Raw genomic sequence first — 23648 nt, 5'->3', positions numbered from 1 at the left:
TGCACGGAGAGTCGCGTTGTGGAGTCGAGCAGACGTCTCTCCTTGACGTCTACAAGGAGGCTGTGGTGTTGTAGGAAGTCAGCGCCGATGATCGCGTTGCCTACGTCTGCGACCAGGAATACCCATCGGTAGACTCGTCTGAGGCCAAGATTTATGGTGATGGACCGTTCCTTGTAGACGGGGATCGACGAGTTGTTCACAGCCCGAAGGTAGTAGATGGGCGTCTGTGATCGATCCGCGCGTTTTGCAGGAACAGCGCTTACCTCGGCCCCGGTATCGACGAGATAACGGGTTCCCGTAGTCCTGTCGGCGATGTAAAATAGGCGACTTCCTGGTAGGTTCTGACTACTCGTTGCCTCTATCGGTTTGCTCCAGGAGCAGGGACGAAGGCAGTGCCGGGCGTCGGAGCCATAGCGACGATGGTATACGCAGACGTCCGCAGAACTTGCGGAGCGGGAACGGTCAGCATTTCTGCAACGAGATGTTGAACGTCCACGTTGTTGTTGAGTGCGTGGACGATCTCGCTGGTGAGTTGCCGCGGTAACACTCTCTTCCAACCGCTGGCAAAGCCGCTCGAGGTTGCCGTCAAGCGATGGAGTGCCTGGCGGGGCAGGCATAGCTTCACTTCCGTCTTCTGCCGCCGATGTAATGCTGGCGACGGCTGGAGTGGCAACTTCAATAACGGCGTCTGCCAGGGCCGCGAGGCCTGTGAGGTCGAGAGTCGTAGCGGTGGCCAACACCATCTGGACGTTGGTTGGGAGGCGCTGAATAAATAGCTCCCGCAGCAGAGCGTCGCCGATCGTGTTGGCGCGATCTCCAAGGAGCTGAGTCATCCGCCTTAGCAGCTGAGACGGACGTCGATCGCCGAGTTCTTCCGCCGAAAGAAGTTCTTGAAGGCGGGAGCGATCTGATGCCTCGGTTCTCTGCAGGAGAGCCGCCTTCAGCTGGTCGTAGGAAGCTGTGGCCGACGGTTGCGCAAGGATGTCGTATACTTCGTTGGCTGCTGCCAGCGACAGCGCCGAGACGACATGGTGATACTTGCTCTCCTGGCTCGTCACACCGCTGAGATGAAACTGGGACTCAGCCTGCAGGAACCAGACCCTCGGGTTTCTGTCATAGTACGGCGGAAGTCGGACTGCAACCGATGAGATGGAAACCGGGGGTCCGGCCGCTGCTCTTTGGGGTTCGCCGTTGTCCATGGTCCTCGACCGGGTCACCAAATATGTGGGGGGGCCGCGAGGCCCTGCCACGTTATTTAAAGTGAGGACATAGAACGAGACAAGCGAACGACGTGTCTGCCTGTGATGGCGGCTTCAGAGCATTCTCTTGCACGCGCTCTCCGAGGCGCGAGCGCGTGCTGCGCCTCGAGCCATCTCTTTTATTTTCATGAGAAGAATGGATCTGTGGGTGCGTTGCACCCTACACTCGTGAAGGCAACTTTGCAAGGCACGTGCTTGCCCACACGTGTGTACTATGTATAGAGAACCGGAACTATCCTCCATTTCATACTTAATAAACAGCGCTGTCAAAGCTGCTGGCGCGAGCACGGGGCTTGATCTCGTTGACCATTTGCACGAGTTCTCTCGCGAACGAAACCATAGATGAAGTCACGCGCTCGCACCAGTAGCTTTCACAGCGTTGAAGGAATGAAACGGAGAGATCGCGGGTTTAATCCCCACCACTGCCCGTCTCGATATAAATTAGCATCGTCCCACTCCTGCGCGATGCTCGTTAAAGACCCCAGGCTGGCGGTGTGTACTGCACTGGCTAAATTTCTCATCTACGGCTGGGAGACAAGTCGCCCGTTGGGGCAGGCTAAGTTCTAGGCTGTATAAACTAACACAGGCCCAAAGTTCTTTTTCTAATTATTATTATTATGAAACGGAGTATACAGTCTGCCTTAACGGGCGACTTGTCTTTCAGATGTAGATGGAGATGCCATGACTTACCGTGGCTAATAATATTTCGCGAATTGCCGTGCACGATATGGTAGTTACTTTGTGTCGTGTTCCCCCTGTTCGAGTGCGAGAACTCTCGCTTCTGTTACACTTTTTTTGTTTTGGACGGACCATTATAAAAAAACGGAAGTGAAGTTTTTTAAACACTGCCATGTTCGGATGGCGTGCCTAACATCTAAGATGAAGATAGGGTTTCATTTGTCAGTTTAGTATCCCGGTAACACTCCCCCTCGCCATATTTGTTTTGGCCGCGGTTTTGACCCAATAAACTCATTTTTGCTATACGTCTGCAAAAAAAAAAAAACAAAAAAAACACGAATATTTAGTATTACGTAAGTATTTGGGAAAGCAAGGGAAATTTTGGCAGAAATAGGGTCATTTCTTGCGTTCGGTAGGGAAATTTTATCTTTAAGAGACAAGGGACTCGCAACGATGACAAATACTGCGAAGAAAAAGACAGAGCGGTTGTGTTTTTTTGCCAGGGTGCAACATGGGTTACAAGACATGCAAAAAGAAACACTCCTTGTTTCGGACGCCGAGCGACCTCTCCCGGTTCGCAAAATAAGATCGTCTGATGAAAAAAAAAATCTGCTGCGTCACGCGATTGCATTTTTTTTTTTAAGGAAGAAAACAGAATTGGTGCAGAAAAGAAAATAGAAATCTAAGAAGAATGTGTGACATGGGGGGGGGGGGGGGGGTGTCAGAGAAAACACATTTTTCCAAGTGAGATCGCCCTTCACCAAGGACAGCAGTTGAAGTTGATCCATCATGATCGCTAGATGAAATCAAATCAGACATGTGCTGGTCTTTTAAGCTCTGGTTGAGAATGCAGAAGTCAAAAATAGCTCGGTTTCAATAAATCATGCTACAAAAAAATAAATAAAAATATTTACCCCAGAACAAAAAACTAGGTATCTAAAGGTCTGCAATACAGCTGCCGAAAAATATAAATAATTACCAGAGCTTTGACACTAAAGTGGAGAGGAACGCATCGCATATGATGTCATACTCCAAATTCGCTATCTTTATGCTATCATGTATTGTGAGATAGTATTCACTAGAGTCACTGGATCCTGGGAAAGTAGCGCCATTGCCTTCCCTACCTGCTAGCCGGACACAAACGGATACTAACATACAGACGATCCAAACCTCGCAAGGCGATTGGCTAATCAGCCTACGTTGCCATGGGAATCGCCATCTTGGTCCATTTAAATCTTCGAAGCTTCCAGGGGGTTGTTCTAAACCAGTCGCGCCAAGATCACCATGGAGTATCATCGTACTGGAAGCGTTCCTCGCCAATATAAGAGTCTTTGGCACTTCGTATGCGATCAAGGTATTAATCAAGCTCATCTCCATGGATCTCTTACAATTATATTGTTCTTCTTGCGCATTTCAAGACAGTAGACTTATTTTCCAGTGCCTCCAAGCACCTTAAATGAATATCCGCTAATGAGAAGTCTTTTTCCGTTGGTGCACTCGATGCTGGGATGACACGCACGAACTGCGCTACAAGAATGAGGTCCAGAAACTCGTGCTGGCGCAAGTTCCACCACTCTGGAGGACCGAATTCAGTCTTCTGAACAGAAGACTTACTCTCAGTAGAAGCCACTTGCAGTAGAAGCCACTCGCAGGCTTTTTCTACCTTCTCGTAGCTTGTACGTTTTGGGTTCTCTTTGCCCAAAAAATTTTCCGTTCTTTCCCTGCCAGAGAAGAACACGCGATTTCCGGGACGGCTGATAGTTCTGCGTTCTTTACTTTTTCTAGGCATAATATTTCTGGAGAGCTAGAACGTTCTAAAACGATCTTTGTAGTGAGAATCAAATCTTTATTGACGTAAGGAAGAATTTCTCCGAATCTCTCTCAGCCTTCATAGTATCACTCGCTTATTCGCTCCAACCTTCATAGTATCACTAGCTTATTCGCTCTCTCTCTCTGTCTCTCTCTCTATATAGATATATATATACACTGTACGGTCGCACAGGTTTATGGGCCGCCTCGGCAAAAATGAATCCGGACCCGCGGGTGTCCGCATCCGCAGCCCCCATGGTATCCGCATCTGATGCGCAATCAGCCAAATCTGATTCATTTTTATCCGAATCCGCCAGTTTACTGCAGATATCCGCGGATATACGTGGACATGAAGGACTGTGACTGTATAGTCACAGCGACTACAGCCACCTGGACAAATCCTGCTCGTGACGTTAGTGGCGGAGAACTTGTGCAGGCGCAATCGAAACGTATCGTCGGAAGACAGACACGTCACACATGAGGAAAAGTACGGGGCGGGTTTCGAACTCACAATTGGAGATCCAGTGGAAAGACTATACCAACAAAGTAAACAGAAGTGTCGCGAACCGGCCGCGGTTCGAGTTCGACCAGGTTCGACTTTTTCGAACTTTTAGTGGAAAGTTCGACGAACCTTGTATTGAGGTTCGACTCGTGTGCGCATGCGCGACAGGCTGGCCAGTTGGCTTCGGTTTGGATGATAATGGCTAAGAGATGAATTAAGTGCAGCGCTGATTGGCTATTTCAGTTAATACAGTACTAAAATGAAGTTATTAACTTCTTCATTGATTAGACTTAGTTTCTTTTAATTGCAGCTGTTCACAGTATAAAATAACCCTTTGCATAAAAAAAATGTTTTCCAAACCTAGGCATACTTGTATCAAGGTCTGGCCACACTGTCCACAAAGTCGAACCGGTCGAATCTGGTGAAAAGTTCGAAGGTTCGTCGAACCGGTTCGACCCAGTCGAACCCCGAAAGTTCGACCATAAAAGCCTCACACTGCATGACCAATGGAAAAAAAATATACTGCTCGCGATTATAAAAACCACCACGAATATTAATGGCTGTCTCTCAGGGTTTGTGGTGGGATTGCCGAGGAATGAAAAAGTTTAACTAGGCCCAGTAAGGCAATATTTTATACCATTTTTATACATATCTTTGTGCCAATGGAGATGCTTTTCTTTTGGCACGTTGCAAACAAATTAAAACAGGAACAGCAGCTCTTTGTAATTGGTGAATTATTTGCGAAACAGCACATGTATATTTATATTTTTAACGTGTATTCAAGGTTTTGATAAACAAAATACCGAGCTCTGTGCGCGTGTTTCTAAGCGACTGCCCAACTTTCCGTCACAAAAAAAAAAAAAAAAAAAAAAAAAAAAAAGTTTTTTTTTTTTTTTTTACTGTTTTTGTAAATGTAGGCCACATCTACAACAGGAATTTCTTGTGCATGCTGTTTACGTAAACAGGCCAACAGATGTACTCAGAAATATGTTGACGTACCCAGAAAACATTAACATAGATAACACAGGAAGCGACCCGCGCGCCCATCTGAAAGCGCGAGACACATGGACTGCAGAATCGTCCGATCCGACAGCAGTTTGAGACACACGCTTCCGGCCTTGCATGCGACACGACGATCCGTTCGGCTCCACCGAGGAGATCCAAGCACTTCAGCGGAGGTCCGCGTTCATTGAAGTTAATGAACGAAATATTAACCCCCCCCCCCCCCCCCCCAAAAAAAAAAAAAAAAAAAAAATAAATAAATAAACTGAAAGTTTTTTTTTTTTTTTTTTTACTTTTCCACCCCACTTTAAAAAAAAAAAAATTTTTATAATAAAACGTGACAATAGATTTTTTTTTTTTTTTTTGTTCTTTACTTTTTAAGATTGTATTTGGCTTCGATCGTTGCGGCGTAAGGTTAGGTAGAGGGTAAAATCACTGGTAAAATAGAGGTTAAATCAGGCAATAAAAAGGTACAAGGCGAATGTACTACAGTAAAGGCAAGCACCCGAGTCTGGGAACAAGAAAAAAAAACAAACAAGCATACACACCGTTTTCAAACATAGCTACTGATTTTGTTCACAACGAACATTGTCACCGTGAACGAAAGTGAAACTACGCCACAACAAAATTTTTTCAATCCAATGGCTGGATCTTGAAAACCGAAACTGAAATAAATCCAATCCAAGCACACACTACGGATTGATGGCGCAGTCAGATGGGATGGTCGCCGTACCCGAAAGATCCAATTTCCTCAAAATGTTAGAGCTGAAAGTGTGATCGCCTGACTTGAGCGGTGTGACAATTACCGTGTTACTAGTGTAGCGTACGGACTGCGCGCGCGGACAGCATGACTTCCGAGAATTCAGCGAGCAGCCATTCCAAGGTAACGTAACACTTTACCCCTTTCGCCGGCGCCGTCTGACAACTTCCGTTCGCTCCTCTGTTTTTCCTTCTGTTGATCGGCAGACTACACACGCACTGGTCTCAAATTCAGATTGAACCTCACGGCGATGAAGGTGCACTAATTCTTTCTTGTCGTCTGCGTTATTTCTACTTTCGTGCGGCTTTCGTGCGGTTGTGTCACGCTTGGCTCTCTCGAAGTCTCCGCTTCAGTTTGAAGGCTGCCGTCGTCCATTTGAAACTAGGCACAGTTTAGTGTCCTTGACTGTCCCGCTTCGTGCGAAGGCTGCATTCTGCCCCCGCCTCTTTCCGTTTAAAGCTGGATAAGCATCGCACTGCCATGCGTTCGTCTGTCACTACTGCGTGCTGCTCTTCTCGTTTACAGCGTAAATGAGTGTCGGCATATTTTAAAGGCGGACCGCACCGACCTTAAGCCGTCTCGGCACGAATGTATAATTTCCTTTGTTCGATTCTGGCGGAGATTCACTATCCAAACTTTTCCCGAAGCATTTGTTTTCACGAGCCCAAGTCGAGTATTCATAGAGTGCTCACGTTCAATTCAGGTTGTTACGAAAAAGGGGAACCCCTGCGACTATGTCAATAGTACGTCCATCCCCGCGACTACATCATCGGGCTTTCGAGAGGAAAGACTAAAAGTAGTAGTTCGCTTTTATCTTTGAAATTGTATCGCGACAAAGAAGGTTTCAGGTCAGCGACATTGCTCGTGGGCATATACTTGGGTCACACTAGCACGAGTGTGTTCGTGTAAAGTGAGAAACATTCCGGCCGAATGTCATTGCAAGGCCCTCTCAGCGTGTGCCACGCAGCAGCGGTGCACAACCACCTGTCGGCACAATCCTCGGTCAGGTTGAAACGAGGAAGGGCGGGGATCGAGCCCAGAGAGGCCTGGATTCTCCAGCCCGATATTTCTATGTCATGTACCCCAAGCTGTAGCGAGTTGACACACTCAGACACTGGACTCTATTTCAAAAGCCCATCACGTCGGTAACGCGACTCATTGACGGAGGGCAGTTGACGACAGTGAATGATGGTCACTACTAACGCCCGGCGTGGGCCCTTTCGTAGGAAGAGATGCGAATGCAAGATTGAGTCCCCTCCCCCTCTTCTCTCTTCCACAGTGAAGTCCTGCAGCCGAGTTGATTGGGCACCCCCGTTTAAGGGACTCGACTTGCGTTCAGCAGCGCCGTTGCACAACGTGTTTGCCGATGATGTTCCAGCTTGCACCAAAAAAAATCCAAACGAACTCGGATGGACGGGTTTCAGCGTGTGATGAGTTGTGACACCAGATTTGTTTGTGGCGTCGCTTCCGGTCAAAGTGAATATAGCCTAGTGATCAAGTGCCAGGACGGTGACGACGACGAAGTGCACGCAAGATATAGAAGGGGGCGACCTTATCTCGCACGAGTTCGACGTGTTTGGTCAATATCGGCTACGCTGCCCCCATTCCAATTCACAGTCCTAATTTCTTTCAATATGTATGTAAATGAACAATGTGCAACTGAAATCCCTCGCTACACTGGTGTAGATCAAAGTGGCAATGCAAGCCAGTTGGTTAATTCTGACAAACAGCACTCGTCTCGTCTACTACCTACCGCTGTCCTTTTTTATTGTGCACTGTATTGCCAATCTATACAATAGTACAGTTTCATTATTTAGCCCTATTTAAGCGCAGGGCCATGCTTGCGCAGCTCGAGTTTGACGTGGACCTGACGTGTGGCTCGTGCGCAAGCAAGGTGCGTGCCAGCCTGAAGCACCTGGGCATCAACCATGTGCATGTCGACGTCCCGGGCCAGTCGGTGGTGGTGGAGACAGATCTGCCCTTCTCCACGGTTCAGAAGGCCATCCAGAGCACCGGAAAAAAGGCTGTCCTGAAGGGTTACGGAGCCTCCTCAGGTGGGGCCACCATCTGAGCGGGTTCCTTGGGCCGGAGGCTTTGAGCCAGGGCCGTACTCAGAAGGGCACTGTTCGTTTTTTTCTCGAAATATGCTCTTCTGGACAGTTGCAGACCTTTCGGCTGTTATCGCATGTTCTAGTTCAGAACACTCCTGATTGTGCGTACTGTGCGTATTAAAGCGGCTGTATCACGTCGCTTCGGAACGGTCGCCCTTCTGCTGTTGACGCAGTGCGCCTTCTGCTTTAGTTTGTAGGCTCAAGTTCGTTTCATTAAACATTTAAGTTGTACAATATTGCAGCAATGGTCCAAAGTACTGAGGCAAAGACACCACCTGTTTGCTCGGAGCGTACACCTAACCTTGACAGGCGTGTCTGTGAATAGTGAAAAGACATCCGGGAATTCCTGTGGAATTGTTGAGGCGGCTGTTTGACGAGGTCTTGAACATGTTGCAGAAGCGAGAGGAAGCCTGGCAGCGGCCGTTTCCGAGATCTCCGGTCCCTCCGGCGCCGTTGGAGTGGTTCGCTTCTCGGACGCGCCGAAGCGGGGCTGCATCATTGACGGCACGATCGACGGACTGGACAGCACCATGCGCCATCGGCTGCAGATCCACGAGTTGGGGGACCTGTCCAATGGGTGCGACAGGTGGGAGGAACCATACGGCCTCAAAATAAAGTTTCTTGGTGTCCAAAAACTTACCTAAATATATTTCTTTTGTTTTCTAGAACACCTCAAAATAACTACAGATGGTAAAAAAAAAAAAAAAAAAAAAAAAATGTCAACACGCTTAAAAAATATTTTACAAGTTTTTCTTTTTTTTTTTTCTTTTCGGTTATGTACAGTGGTACAATTTTATAGCTTTCCTTGTAAAGTGCAGGTTTTGAAAATTGTACTTTGGGACTCCTGACAGTGTGCTAAGAAGCTTGACATACCCACTGACCTCAAAATAGGGTGACCATTCTCCTCGGAGTACAAAATGAGATATCAAGCGTCTGAGCGATACAAAAGGAAAAAGCTCTGCTACTATTCAGCTTACTGTGAAAACACATTTTTTGGGGGCTTTTCGTTGAGTTGTTTAGTACACAAGCACCTCTCTTACCCATTCTGCAAAACCTAATCATCCCAAACACCGGGGGTATAGAAAAATGCCCCGTACACATGTCTGTGTGAAAAAAGCAAAACAAAAGCTCAAAATCAGACCCAACTAGAGATAACATTTTTATGCTATGTTTACTCTAACACACTGTCACGAGTAAGCATTTATTTTCTTCTACCGTACTGTCCGGAGGAATGTCCCACTCCCAAAAGATAGCCCCCCCCCCCCCTCCCTATTTTTGGCATGATTTGCTATTTATTCTAAAACACTGAAACATGGCCCACTTCTAGTAATTGTAGGGCCTTTTCCAGTGGTGACCTTGGCAGAAATGGGTTACTTAGCCACAATATGAGGTAAGCGAACATTTCTGACTGGGAGGGACAGCCATCTTTGGTACACCTGCAATCACAAGGTTCGCAGGTCACAAAGTCTAAAACAAGCATTTTTTCCACTTTGTTTATTTCACACCGAAAGTTAGCCAACTGTTTGCTTTCACAAGATTTGCTTTCGATTTTAGGTGGACTATCTCTGGCGATATTATAGTATTTGCAAGCGGTTTCATACGAAAACAGGACATTTGGCCTGATTGAGACAAAATGACATGACAGCAGGTTTGAACCTCAAAAAATGAAACTGTCCTGGCCTAAACGGAGTGTCTCGTTGCCCTACCTTAAATTGCTGGAATCAAGAGCAAAAATATGAAGTGTAGATCCATATGGTAAATTAAGAGTAAATCCCTCATACAATATGCTCTCACAAGTGTGGCTTCTGTCTTAACTGGAACAGTGGCATAAAAGTCCATGCAAAAGCACTGGCTCAGTTTTGACATTGAAATTACCAGAAAGGTAGCGTGCACTTCTTCCATTTTGTTAATTGTTTTCCAATTTGGAAGATAATGCAACTTGACGTTTTCGGTTTGGACAGTCAGTCGGACTTCAGTGTGTCGTCAATCTCAAGGGACGACTTTTGAGTTTCTGGTAAAAACTCTAACACCAGTCCCATAAGGTTCTCTCTCAAGGTGTATCTCATGAGTGGAGTGAAATAGCTGAAATGCAGCTGCTTTCTGCAGGCATCAGAATGCATCAAATTGAAACCTTTGGAGTGTCACAAGAATGCTGCGCTGCTTCTGTGCGTGGAAGTGCCAGGCATGTGTTAAGTTCTTTTCCTTTTGGTGCCAGTCCTTACGCTAACGTTTTTGCTTTGCATGTTCGACCGACTCGCCAGCACGGGTGTTATCTTCAATCCTCTCTCAAGTGAACCCTCCCGGCAAAAAGATCAAAGGGTGAGGCTGTTGCAGAGTGTATGTCCCTTGAGTGCAGCTTACAATGAGTTGGGTGAAGTTGTTGCAAAGTGACGTCCATTCACCCTGGTGCACTATGAGCTGAGCGAAGCTGTTGCGAGCTGTGCGTCTATTCAAGCCTGTGTAGAACGAACTGGTTGAGGGTGTTGTGGAGCGTGCAACCATTCTCCCCCTGCATACGATGAGCTGCATGGCGACATGCAACAGGCAAGGTTTATTTATTTATTTTACCCTCAGGGCCAAAGGTGTTACAGAGGGGAGTGGGTTTAAAGAAAAAAAGAACACATAGAAAAAATACACAAAAGCAAAACGGCAGGAGGACTGTGAAGCAATACATGCTAGTCAAGGCATTCCTAAAGCTCTTACTGTCCATGATTTCGGCAACGTCGATGGGAAGATGATTCCAATACAAAGAGGTGCCGGGAATAAAGGAATGATGATATGCGTTAGTCCTGCAGGATAGAATGCCAACTTTAAATCTATAATCGTTCCATGCTGAGAGATAATGGGGGAAGGGGGAAAGGAAAGGCGATGCTTCCTGGTTCGTTAGTCTTTCGCTTCGTCTCAGCAGTCATCTGCTTTGAGTGTTCCGCTCACTTTCATTTCCTGTGCACCGCCTTCGACTATCTCAATGCACTTACCGACTGGCCCAGAACTCTGCTTTGTTATGTGGTGGTCAGACTCTATCGTCCCAATGAACATTACTGTTCATGTTTCTGTTTACTCTTACTGTTTCTTAATTACTCAAAACCCACAAAATTATCAATGCTGTTATATATATATATATATTAGCAGCGTATCAAAATTTAGCAATCTATTTCTTTATAGATAACGGCACTAAAAAAAGCATGTGTTTAATATAGCTTAGAATGCAATGACATGCCCTTTATGGGACAGCAATTATAATAAAATACTGCAAGTAGGTAGTTTCAGAAATCTTAAGGGAGCACTAAAGAGGATTCTGCTAACGTCTGTTCTTGGTCATAATGGATTCTATGGGCCCTAAGCATCCCAAAAATTCAAAAACTACATTGTGCAAAGCCGATTTTTTTTTTTTTTATTAAAAACTTGATGAAAGGTCTGGGCACACCCCTTTTTGAGCTAATTTTTCCGCTCGGAAAAGGCGGTGGATACCCAAGCCGCGATGTCAGCGTGGAGATGATGTGCGCTCGTCGGCCAATCACATTTGTGCAAGTATCTAAATCGCATTTCAATGCATCACATTACAATGCAGTATTTCAAAACAACACATAATATGGCATGAGCCATGCTCAAAGACTATGGTTCCTGGAACGCGGCTTTGAGCAGTGTTTTTAGTGCCTCCCATGCACCGAAAATAGTCCCGAAGCGGCAACAAATTATGTCGCAGAATCTGGCACGTCGCATTGTCGGATGTCGCAGTCTTGGCAGTTGGCCGTAGAGGTTCCAACAAAAAAGATGTGCAAACACAGTGGTTGCCGTCGTCGCGGCGTCCTGACTCCTGGTCGCGGAAGCTTCGACGGACTGTCGTGCTGAAGGGTGACGGGCATCTGCGGTATCCACCTCCACTGCCATGCCATTGCCAGGATCACTGCAGCCAATAGCGGGAAACTTTTATGACGTCATCGGGCAGAAATCGAAAGACCACAAATGAGGGCACGGCAGACGCAGCAGTTGGGGATGCATTCCAGGCACCACACTAAGAGAGACTGCTCTTACTTTGGACAGGTGTACGGGGCCTTGGGCGAAATCAGCGTGGACTCCAGTGGCCGGAGCGTCTTCCGTAAGACAGACGACACGGTCCGGGTGCCGGACATCATCGGCCGTTCGCTGGTCGTCTGCGCTCAGCCAACGCAGTCCGACACCGGATGCCTCAGGTCTGGACTGGCCGGCCGACGCATAGGTCGAGGTGTTATAAGCAGTATACGCAGCAAGAAGTTTCAGTGTCGCCATCTAGCGGAAGCGCGACACAACCCAAAGTGAGGATGCCGCCGTTGCTCCTCAGAGCTGAATGGGCTTTCGTTCATCCTCGCTGTCTCGCTAGTAACGTTTTCTCTTTCACAACACTATGGCACAGCCACTGCTCCTTAAAAAAAGCAAGACTTGTTCGAACGTATGATCCTTGGGACCTAATTTTTTTAACAGACACACGAGCATTCTTTTGTTTCGGGCGTCATAAAAAGGACTGTTCAATCTTTTAGCTTTGCAGTGCGACAGGTGACACGGATGACAGCGAGAAAGAAATTCGGGTGAAGGGGGAAAAAAAGGCATATCACCGGACTATCGTTGACGCCGAGTCCTGCCAGTGAAATTTACTGGAGAACGAAACAGACACTGGCAAAGAAAAGCAAAACATAATACAAAACGATCCATACGTAAAAGCTTCTGATAAGTGGTTTGAACACACCATCGTGCTTATCCACTCCTATTTGCCTTGTTTTATTAAAATTTCGACTTGCCCAGTTGCTTTTCTCTCGAATATGGATGGAAACGTACCTTTTTCAGTCGCGAATTTGTCATCACTGAGAGAACAATAACGAACCAACGCACTGTGTCCGAAAGCAAGCAATCACGCCGTACCACTATGTCTTGTGCTCAATTTAAACAAATCGGGCATCCTTATGTTCCCTGGTATCACGTGGCATTTACGTGCTGTTCAGTAGCGCCCCCTACCTTGGCTCTTGCCACGAAGAGCACTTTAGGGTCTACATTGCTTAAAGGGATTGTCCAGTCAAATTTTGTATCCGAGAAAACAATTGAATATCATTGTTATTGCCTCGAGACACATCGTACGTGCGAAACCTCAATTTTATATGCTTCTCCGAATGAGTAATTGAATTTATAGTGCTCCCATCGCTTCCTAGCGTAAACGCTGCTTTCGTTGGCAACATTGAAGCTTTGACGTCACACAACGCAGAGCGAGCATTCCCGTCTCGTTGTTTCCTGCGAGTGAACGCCGCAGCGTGCTTCGTTTTTGTTGTTGCGCTCGACCTGTTTCATGGAAGGGTGGGGTTTTTGTTGCGCGATTGGATGCCACAACCACCGGGCAGCACATGCGAGCCAAGACTTGACGTCCCTCACTTTTCCTCGAGACATGCAGTGACGAGCAAAATGGATCGTTGATGTGCATAGACTGGGTTCCCGTCAAGATCGAGATCCCGCTTATGCAGCAACCATCTCTCAGAAGAGAGCTACGAGCTGAGCTCTAAGTGGACAGAAGCCTCGTAAGTTAAGGTGTGATGCTGTGCCAATGATATTCAACTACGTCCATCCACTCCTCGCCCAAATCGGATCAATCGGTTTGATTATGCGGCGAAACCGAAACCAACAGCTAGGCCATTTGGAGCGGTGCTAAAAGTTGTATTTAGCACGCGTGCAGCCCGATTCGGTTTGAACCACGAGTAAAAAATGGAGCGTGGTTACGATTCACCAAGCTCGTCCATGTCAAGTGACGACATGCATTTGAACGATTCGCCGGTTGCCTTCAACCCGCAGAAATCGCCTCCGAGGGAACGACCAGTAGTCTCATCACCGATCCAGTAGATCCGCCGATATGTGTATCCAGATGCCGCTTCGTGTACCTAGGTGCCGCTTCAGAGGCCAAAACAATTTTAAAATCTGCATCCTTTGTTTTGCAAGAGATCCTAGTTCGATCGGTGGTCCTCGCAGTTGTGTTTGCGCGAAACGACATACGTTTGCTTGAAGCCTATGGGTGTTTTCGAGTAATATCTTGCTAAAAGGCTTGACTTCTTTTTGCACACACTTGGGAACTGCATTAAAAGAAACATATTTCAGTAGGGCACAGTTTAGGAGTCTATATAGTTCGAAACAAAATACAAGACATCCGTCTACTAATGCTTGTTATCCCAACCATCCGACAAACCTTTGCGTCTTGTGACGTCACGCAGCAACTACGGATGTCAGCCATTGACACTGCCGAAATTCGGGGTGCAGTTTCGTGCATACGCTCTTGAAAGGTGTAATTAATAAGGGGAGATCATGTATCAAAATAAAAATAATGTTTGTCTATATGAAGGCACCCTCAACGTAACAGGCGCCAAAACTTAAGTACTTCCGGTTTCGACCGGACAGTTTTCAAATGACCTTGCTGCCAGAGTGTCACTTGACACCATGACATCACGTGACAGCCAAACTTAACATCACTGGCTCCGTGAGTTGAGTCACGTCACAGTCTGGTGTCATGCAGTCATGCGACATCAAAGTCATGTGACGCACACAGCATGTGCCCAACTCAATCGCGAAACAGACTGTGCATCTCAGAGTCTACCAGATGGGATCGAGACACGCTTAAATTTTTATCGAGGACCTCTAGCGGTGACGGTGGGGGTGTCATGCCCTGTGCAGGCTGGCCTGCGGCATCATTGCCCGAGCTTCGGGCCTCTTCCAAAACCCGAAACGCATCTGCGCCTGCAGCGGAGCCACGGTGTGGGACGAGGCCAACTCCGCAGGTCGTCCCGAGCAGTCCTGACCACCGATCGGCACCTCTCAGACACTGCTCTATGTCGGTGGTCGAAGGAATAAACCTGTTACTGCGGCCTGCACAGCCTGCACTTGTTATATGAATCTGTCTGTCAATTTGTTCTGTAACACAATTTCATTGTAATGCATGGCTTGCATAAGATGTTAATGCACCGTACCAAAGGTCGTTCCTACTTGCCCTTGCCGAGAAAAACAAATTTGGTGGAGCGGAATATATGCTGTAGAAGATCTGCACGCAGCAACGAGGTTTCCCCATGGCCACTGGTCGGACGTCGTCGCAAGCCATTTATATACACATTTTGCCAACCTTGTCATTAACTCAGTTGTGGAACTCTCGAGCGAGGGGGTGCCCCCCTCAAGCTTGCCACCCGTCATTGCCCCCAACGAGGTTTCCTAATGGCCACTGGTCGGACGTCGTCGCAAGCCATTTATATACACATTTTGCCAACCTTGTCATTAACTCAGTTGTGGAACTCTCGAGCGAGGGGGTGCCCCCCTCAAGCTTGCCACCCGTCATTGCCCCCCTCAAACTTGCCCCCCCCCCCCCCCCCCCCCACACACACACACACACACTTCCCCGCCTACCTCCTGGTCACGCGAGCAGTTCCCAAAAAGAGAAATGGAGCGCGTTTTAAATCGAAAGACGGGTTTCGTTTACCTTACGTAGAGTTGAACTACTTTTGACTCGGATATATTGAAAGTAGTTCGAATTTCGTTTATACTTGGGCCGATCTCTATTAATGTTTTTATTAATGATTTCAGCTGAATAGTTCGCAATGCGGTCATTTTGCAATATGCAGAGGATGTCAAGTTGTTTAGGCAGATCATATCCTTAGAAGACTGTGAAAAACGTATGGAGGATGTTACCTAGGCGTGTGTGCAACTGGTGTCGTCAGAACATGCTAACTCTCAATCCTTCTAAAACCGTTATTATGTCTTTGTCTAGAAAGGTAGAAAAAATAAACTTTTGTTACTAGATTGGCGATGATCCGCTGCGAAGAGTCGAGTGCACGCGTGATCTTGGCGTATACATAGACTTTTCGTTATACTTTAAGGCCCGTTCACACTCTTGCGACATCTTAAACCTAGGTTCCTTACAACTTCTTAAACCAGAAAACACACTGGCGCCATATATTGGGAAGCAGTGTAAACTCGGCGGTCCGGCATATTTTTTTTTTTTTATTTCTCGCGCATTATCCTTTTTTTCTTGGCTCGAAAAACGTTTGTCAATGTTATAAACGAGCCTTTCTATGGGTATTACGCACATTTGACCTCGGAAATCCCGCAAAACCTTCGCTCTTGTGAAATGCAGTTCCAGGGTCACCGCATAGATGGCGCCACAATGCCAGTTTGTTCCCTCATTTTAAAAACATTTAACAAGTTTTAAGAGAACTCGTCTCTCTCAGTCGTACTCGGTCGCACTCGGCCGCAAGAGTGTGAACGGGCCTTTACTGTACATGTTAACAACCTTATAAATGATTCTTTTCGTAAGCTGGGACTAATTTCTAGAATCCCGCGTGAGTTTTCCACATCAACCTGTATTCTACGGTTATATTTCTCATTAATCCGATCCAAGTTGGAGTTTTCCTCTGTAGCCTGGAGTTGTATTAGTTCTACGAGCAAAGATCGAGATGATTGAAAATTTTTAAAAGCGTATTTTCTTGAATTGTCTATGATCGTTACATTGGTCGTACTGTTTTTTTTTTTTTTGTTTTTTTTTTTATTATGCGAGACTATCGGAACGATGCAAATGCCCTAATCTGAGTCCTAGACGGCGTGAACGCGATCTCATTTTCCTGTATAAATTTATTCATGGATCAATTGATTGCCGAGATCTCACAACTGCTATTAATATTAACAATCCCAGTCGAGTATTGCGGGTTTCTCCGACTTTCTTTGTTAATCACATCATCCCACCCATCCCCATGACCCGTACTGAATACTTCTACATTACTCTCAGTGGAGCAGATATTGTTTTTAAACTGAATTTCATAGCTTCTAAGACTTTTGTAACTAACCTGTGAACATTTTGCTGTGCATCATTATCAAGGCGTCAAGCTGTTCATGAGCACAGCACAGAAAATAAACAAATGAATAAATGAATTGCCCTAGACAAAAGTTGCCCCCCCCCCCGCCCCCCCCCCCCCCCCCCCACGCACACACACACACGGCTCTAGGAAGTTTCTTGGTTTTGTTTGCGGCTCTTAGGCCCGGTCAGTCTGTCCACCCCTCGACATTCGATTAGTTACGAACAATGCCTTCGGGATTCCCAGATTTCTCGCGTCACGCTTCACCGCATCGCACCACCGGCGCTCTCGCGTCAAGCTTCCCCGCATCGCACCGGCTCGCGCGCGCCTCAAGCTTCACTGTTTTGCATCAGCGCTCTTGGAAACTTCTCACGCTGCACTCAAAATAAAGTCACCTCTCTCTCTATACCAAAAAATTGTGTAAAAGCTCAGATTTATTAAGGTATTCATGCTCAACTCACATTAAAACTAGAATAATTGTATTTGAGGATATCCGATTATAGTCGATTGGCACCCCAAATGTTTTTCATATTTCCACGCCTCTATAGTTTTACTTAAAATAATTACTGCGGACGCCATCACGTACCAGCGCGTGTAGCTACGAATACAGCAGGATCCTTAATGTTGCAGTCATTTTGAAAATATTTTTTTCTGGGACCACAGGCAAGAGTAGGATAAGAGACAAGTCTTATACAAATATTTTCGGTCCCAGATATGAAAAGCGCACCCGGTTCCTCTCTGTGAGCGGAAACCGACGAGTGGAACTTCCATTGTTGAACTTAAACTGATGCGGATGATTATTCCGAACCCTGCGTAATACGTGCCTCCTAAAAGTTGCCCTCGGTACACACTTTTCCAGCGCTTATCACACAGGCGAAAAACGCCTAACCACTGCAGTGGCTCAGCCGCCCACAGCCCATGGGCTGTGAACGCTCGCTCGGCGTCTGCTCTTCCGAATAAGAAAGCCAATGAGAAAATCTAACACTACGGCCTTGTGGTTTACGGGGACTTGGTAAGGCTCCGGGAATCAGGAGAGCTCGTTTCGAAACCCCGCGAGCTTTAATTAAATTTGACGGTGATTAGCGTCGCGTCATATAATCTATTTCTTTTTTTTTTTTATTAAGATTTTTATGACTGAAAATGGCTTGGACGACTAATTACTCCTCAGATCTTCCGATTTCTTTGTCGTCGTCGCACCTGACCGAGGCAAAGACTTGAGCTGCGGGCTCTTGATCCGATACTCAGGGTCATGCCGAACAGAAGAGCAACGTGCAAAAAAAGGCGCCCACACCACCGACATGCAGCTACTGCAAGGACCGCCAACATGTTGTCGACCTAGACCACCTACCAGGGAGGATAATAGAAATCAAAATGATTTAAATCACACCAGTTTTACCTCGGTAGTAATCAAATCAAAACTTTCCCTCAAAAATAATTTTCTAACTTTTTTTAATATTTACAGTTTGCCTCTTATTTGATGCTTTCTATGTGCATTTACCTAAATCAGATAATCATCTAGCGATGAAGATTGTAGCAGGCTGAACACGAGCAAAAAGCAGTGCCCTTCTGAGCTAATCGGAAAGTTGAGCTTCTCGATCCCTACCTTCCACTTTGTCAGTTACAATATATATATATATTCAGCTAATTATAACGTAAAAGGAACTACAACAAGAAAAATAATGCCATATTGCGAGCGAAACCAAACATAGAAATGCTATTACCGCCTTGTTATTGACAAAAAGAAATCAAGCTGTTTTTTTTTTAGTATGGCTAGATTTACAACAATAAAAAGCTAATTAAAGTGCACTTTAAATCTAACAAAAAATTCTTTTGTCCACACTTTTTTTTAAATAATCTGATGGACTGATCAATCAGACCTAGTGATAAATATTTACATTTTGCGAGCTGCAGTGATATAATACAATTTGATTTCAAACAAGTCTGGTTAACGGGGGTGACTTCCAAGGAGGAATGGATCTTCCCCCGGGCCCTCGGAGACAAGCAAGGGAAGGCTGTACGCTTGCTTCTCGATTTCAATCACAAAACTTACTTATATAGGGTTCATCTTAATAGTAACCCTACTAAATTATATAGGGTTGTTTTCTTTTTACAACCAAGCTGTTATGCCCTAGAATCTAGGACGATGCCCTAGGCATCGTCCTAGACGTCGTAAACATAACAGCTTCGCTGATCCTCCATCAACAAAAAATAAAAACTAACTTTTTCTTTTTTTTTTGGAAGAGGGGGGGGGGGGGGGGCAAAAAAATTGTTTTTGATTGTTTTGAAATTGATTTGTTTTGAAACAGCTGCGAAAGCTACACTAATGCGGTTTGCGCAGGTGAGTTCTACAAGCAGGGGGGCATAATACAGGTGAATAGTCGTCAGGAATAGTATACGTTGATAAACTAAAAATGTGTTCATTCACTTTTTAGTTACTGAAATTAAATATATGATTCCAATTAGAAGCTTGCTGGGCGTCGTTGAAGATCACTAAACAAGTACATTTGAGAACTATTCAGGGAGCGTGGGAAGGGCGGTGGTGCGTTAAAGTTACCACTCGTACACCCGCCGGCAATATGAAGGTGAACACCTTACCTGGTTTCTTGCCTGTTTTACGGCTCCCTAATGCTGTATTAACTCTCAACGTCTCAAATGGTACGTGGCTTGGGGTCTAAACTTTGCGTTCTAGCCCTCTTCTGGAACAGAGCTTGTTCCAAAACTTGCAGGAGCGTCAAAAAGAAGAAGAGGGATGTTCACTTTCATATCGCTCACGGATGTACAGATGCAAGGATACGTGTGCGAAAACGCGTCCGCGCGGTTTTTCCGGCCGTCTCTTATCATCCGGGTTTTTGCACCGTCAGCATGGTTTACGTTGCACCAGTGGTAACTGCAGCGCACTCCACGTGCTTCTTCCCGTCCTAAAATTGACTGACTTTGGGTTTTACGATGATGCTAAGCAAGTTTCTCGTTGAAACCATATGTTTATTTTCACTAATTCAAATGCTAACAAATGTTAATTAATAATTCAATTTATTTCGACGATTAGCTCCCTGTATTTGGTCCCCTTTGCCCTATATCTCATCTGCATAAATCGCAAACATGCCATGCCTAAAAAAACATTTTGTATACTATTTTTCATACCCCGAGTCAAGGCCTCGACGCCATCTACACATTCCCTTCCCTCCATGACCCTAAAACGGCATAAATATACATCTCCTACTACTACCTGACGGAATATTTTCGCGTGGAAAAAAAATCCGATTTGGTGCCGAAGGTATTTATTTATCTGTAGGTGTGGCCTGGCAGTTCGTGTTGCCTTACAAATGCCTTTCGCATAGGGAGGCATACCTCGTCGACAACCGTGCCTCCTCAAAGAAGGAACGCTTAACGCACGAAAATACAAATAAGAACGTGGACTTTGTACGAACGTGACGGATTTCCCGATTTAAGTGAAAACAACAAGAACTATTTTTTTTTGTTTTCTTTCTCAAGCTTAGAGGGGGTGAGTGCAGGGTCCTCCACGAGGCGATGCAGCCTTGCAGGCTTTCTTCTCAAGACAATGGCCGTTGATAGGGCAGAGAAAAACGTCTGGGCGTTTCGAGAGGGTCGCGTAAGATTTCCGCGGAGTACATCGCCCCGCGCTGGCTATCTTTCGCACTTGGCATTGTCTCTCCTTGAGCCTCCCCCGAGGCGAGAAAGTGCCCCTCCCCTGCACTGCGCCGACCTCAATGTCGACACCAAGCACGGCAGCCGTGGTCAGACTCGGGAAATAGCGAATTTCGGAATAAACTCCAACGTGGCGCTGATTCTCGACGGGAGTTTTATACATGATACTTGGATACATGGGAATGGCAGAGAGAAGCAATACAAAAACAGATCAAGGTAGGACAAGCCCCTTGCTAAGCCATACCGCAGCGCGCACGCGCGCACGTACACAGGCACGCACGCACGCACAAACACGTACACACACACAAAGAAATTAATAACGCAGATTCAATCAAGCGTGCTCAACTTGGAGTGAATTCAAAACTCTTTCCAAGTGCGTAGGGTACTAAAAATAATTTTAATAGTGCACACTTCTTTTTTTTTTTTTTTTTGCGTAAACTTAATCTATGTTCATTACGCATCCCAGGAAACCTAAACTTACAATCATGAGGAGCCTTTTTTTTTTTTAATATAAACGGGACCAAACATTGCGACGCGTCCCTTTTTCAGTCATTGTATTTATTCCACGTAATTTGAGCCAAGGTTTTAAAATATGTTGGTGCATTTTAGGAAGACGAAACCAAATGAATACGTTTGTTCATTGTTCCGAGCAAGTCAGGCTATTCTTTGTATTTTTGCCAATAAATAATTATTAGGATTGATTATTTAACTTTAGGAATATTCAAATTAGAGCAAAAGTTCCAATGGCAAAGTTGTAGAGCGTCCTCAGAAACATCCAATTCAGTGGATATATATATACAAGGGGACGTGTAGCGATATCTGGTCATATTTGAATGCGAAAGCATTAACTGGTCCCATGGAGCGAGCCGACGTCATCAGCTTTGAAGCCGCGCCAAACGGCACCTTAATTTCTTTTTATTAGAGAAAAAGGTCACGCATCAGCATGATTGTAAGTTTGGGTTTTCTATATTTCTTAGGGTGCGCGAGTTGAGCTTGCGTCATAAAAGGCAAATACAACTCTAAAAGTTCTTGTGCTTTTCGGGCTGTTTTTATATTCCGTGGCATGTAGTCACGCCCCCAGCTACGATTGTTGCTATATTTACTTGACTAATTATTGCTCGAAAATAATTCACTACAAATACGCCGCCGCGATGCAATTACTTTGCGCAGTTACTATTCTTGACAGCTATAACAATTGTTCGTGATACCGCGTTTTCCGCTCTCGAATGTACTCGTCGCCTGATAACCCAGCATACAACGTTTTGCGTTCCCGTTTGTGCCTTTTTTTTCACCCAGTTTATTAATCGTACGATAGGGAGTCCAGTTCAGAGTGGTTTAGCACGTTGCCTTTATCGAAGCAATTCAAAGTCTTTATCGAAGACACCGTGCTCACTCTTTTGGTCGCAATCACGCGCATCGGTTACCCAAGCCCCCACCAGTCGGCGCGCTTCTCAGGCCGCCATTAGAGGGGCTTCAGCCGCCACTGTTGGCCTGTATCTTGGCCTGCGCCTGCGCTCCGGTTACCTGGCTTGCGGGTGATTGTGTGACCTTGCGGCCGCAGTGGGGCGCGTAAACGGCGTACAACAAGCTAGACGTGCTTTGTAGTGGGTTGCAAAACCTATACAGTGGTGACACTGAGGTCTCGAACCACACTGTGTGCACTGAACGTGCCCCGCTGAAGCACGTGAACTGTCCGTGCTTTGTTCCGTTTTCGATGCACCGATTCGTACTGAATAAGCCGACGACGGGACTGGCAGCACTTTTCGAACCGGCGTTATCAGCTTTTGAAGCCGCGCCAAACGGCACTTAAACTCCCCTGTCCCAATGGAGCGAAGCGTGTCGTCTGTAGGAGCGATATTTTTTTTTCGGGCCGCGCTAGCAATTTAGCAATTATTCCTTCACTCAAAACTTTAAACCCAGCGCATAGGTTGCGTGCTGTGACTCACTCCGATGCACCCAACGTCGAACACGATATTTTTCTGATGAGCGGCGAGGCACAGCGCCAAAGACCGCACGCGAGCGAATCCCGGGCGACGAGCAAAGTTTACTAGGAACCTTCTACAACCGAGCGCGGTGCGACGAGCAACACCGAGTAATCCGCCCCGACGGCGACGGACCACCCAGTCGCTGGTCGCCAAGTTTCGGCGAGAAACAAGACCGCGACGTGTAAACTATATGCACATGCAGCGATGGATACAAGACTCCGATAGCCTTGCTGTGTCACCTTGACATCTCCAGAAGTTGCACTAGGTTTCAGCTACCTTTATTTTCGGCAAAAAAACGTAACAAATGTGATGAATTACATGGTCTCTAAGGTCTAGATATAGTCTAGGCCATATTCTAGTGTCGTCGACCCATTCACAATTCGATTCCATCGTGTCTGACACCCGAGCGGTGGCTGGACAACGCGCAGTACGCAGTGCTATACGTAGCGCAAGAGCGGGAAAGTAGAGACCGGCAATGGCGGACGAGTCACGTGATGCCAAGATGGCGGCGCCCATGAAAAGTTGCCTGAAAGCGTACACGGCGTTCGCTGCAGTAATGATGACAATTATCTGAGGACACCCCTCAAGAATGTTCGAAGTACTTCATACATACGGTAGGCTTCGAATTTGTCTGAAGACAGTTGTACAGGGTTGAAGGCCTACTACCCGATGCAACGACGTATCATCTCAATGCTACGTACGCGACAAGGTCATCGGGCAAACTCTTTCTCCTTTGCAGCTTCGCAGATAACTTTTTCGGAACTGTTGAGATTCGATTAGACTTTTATCGCATTCCGACCAAACATAGTTTTAGCAATGCATGTAACATTTAACGTATTCCATCACAGGAGGAACCTATAGAGTGCCCCTGTCGTCTGGCCGTCGATCCTCGATACTTTATCGTAAAGGGTTTACCCCGAAGTTTTGCGGTTCCGAAGGCGCGACTGATTGGATAAAGGCACTGGAGGTTGAGGATAGCGAGGGAAGATGGACGTTCGGGGAAGCGGAGATAACCAAGCAGAGGTAATCTGAC

At 46.2% G+C, this 23648-nt stretch overlaps 2 protein-coding genes across 5 annotated transcripts; one reads left to right on the top strand and one right to left on the bottom strand.

Annotated features, from left to right (window-relative positions):
* Window positions 1–212: 212 nt before the first annotated feature.
* On the bottom strand, window positions 213–1199 carry LOC121047145 (the record flags this gene model as incomplete). Its single annotated transcript, XM_040502157.2, has 1 exon — window positions 213–1199. A coding segment is annotated over exon 1 (987 nt), but the record flags the coding sequence as incomplete, so codon positions are not given.
* Window positions 1200–5941: 4742 nt separating this feature from the next.
* Window positions 5942–15015, top strand: LOC8024438 (copper chaperone for superoxide dismutase). 4 transcript variants are annotated; one of them, XM_029975525.2, is made up of 8 exons: window positions 5950–6008; window positions 6073–6133; window positions 7860–7904; window positions 8007–8064; window positions 8518–8707; window positions 10383–10440; window positions 12166–12314; window positions 14803–15015. In XM_029975525.2, exons 1-8 carry the CDS (start codon window positions 5953–5955, stop codon window positions 14924–14926), a joined length of 741 nt encoding a protein of 246 aa, XP_029831385.2. In that variant the 5' UTR covers window positions 5950–5952; the 3' UTR covers window positions 14927–15015. The 4 variants fall into 4 exon arrangements, with proteins under 4 accessions (XP_029831386.2, XP_029831387.2, XP_029831385.2 ...); XM_029975527.2 differs by having other exon boundaries at window positions 5944–6008; window positions 7844–8064; XM_029975523.2 differs by having other exon boundaries at window positions 7860–8064.
* Window positions 15016–23648: the final 8633 nt, after the last annotated feature.

This window comes from Ixodes scapularis, unplaced genomic scaffold (assembly GCF_016920785.2).
Source record: "Ixodes scapularis isolate PalLabHiFi unplaced genomic scaffold, ASM1692078v2 PGA_scaffold4__175_contigs__length_147842914, whole genome shotgun sequence".
Taxonomy (NCBI): Eukaryota; Metazoa; Arthropoda; class Arachnida; order Ixodida; family Ixodidae; genus Ixodes; species Ixodes scapularis.
Note: the sequence above shows the minus strand (reverse complement) of the source record. Positions and strands in the feature narration are given on the sequence as shown.

Bases quoted from the DNA above. Each gene is read 5' to 3' on its own strand.
- LOC8024438 (XM_029975523.2), top strand. From the start codon at position 5,953: ATGGCGCAGTCAGATGGGATGGTCGCCGTACCCGAAAGATCCAATTTC. The intron at 10,441-12,165 runs GTGAGGCTGTTG...TACTTTGGACAG, and splicing joins CCCGGCAAAAAGATCAAAGG to GTGTACGGGGCCTTGGGCGA. The intron at 12,315-14,802 runs GTCTGGACTGGC...TGCCCTGTGCAG, and splicing joins TCCGACACCGGATGCCTCAG to GCTGGCCTGCGGCATCATTG.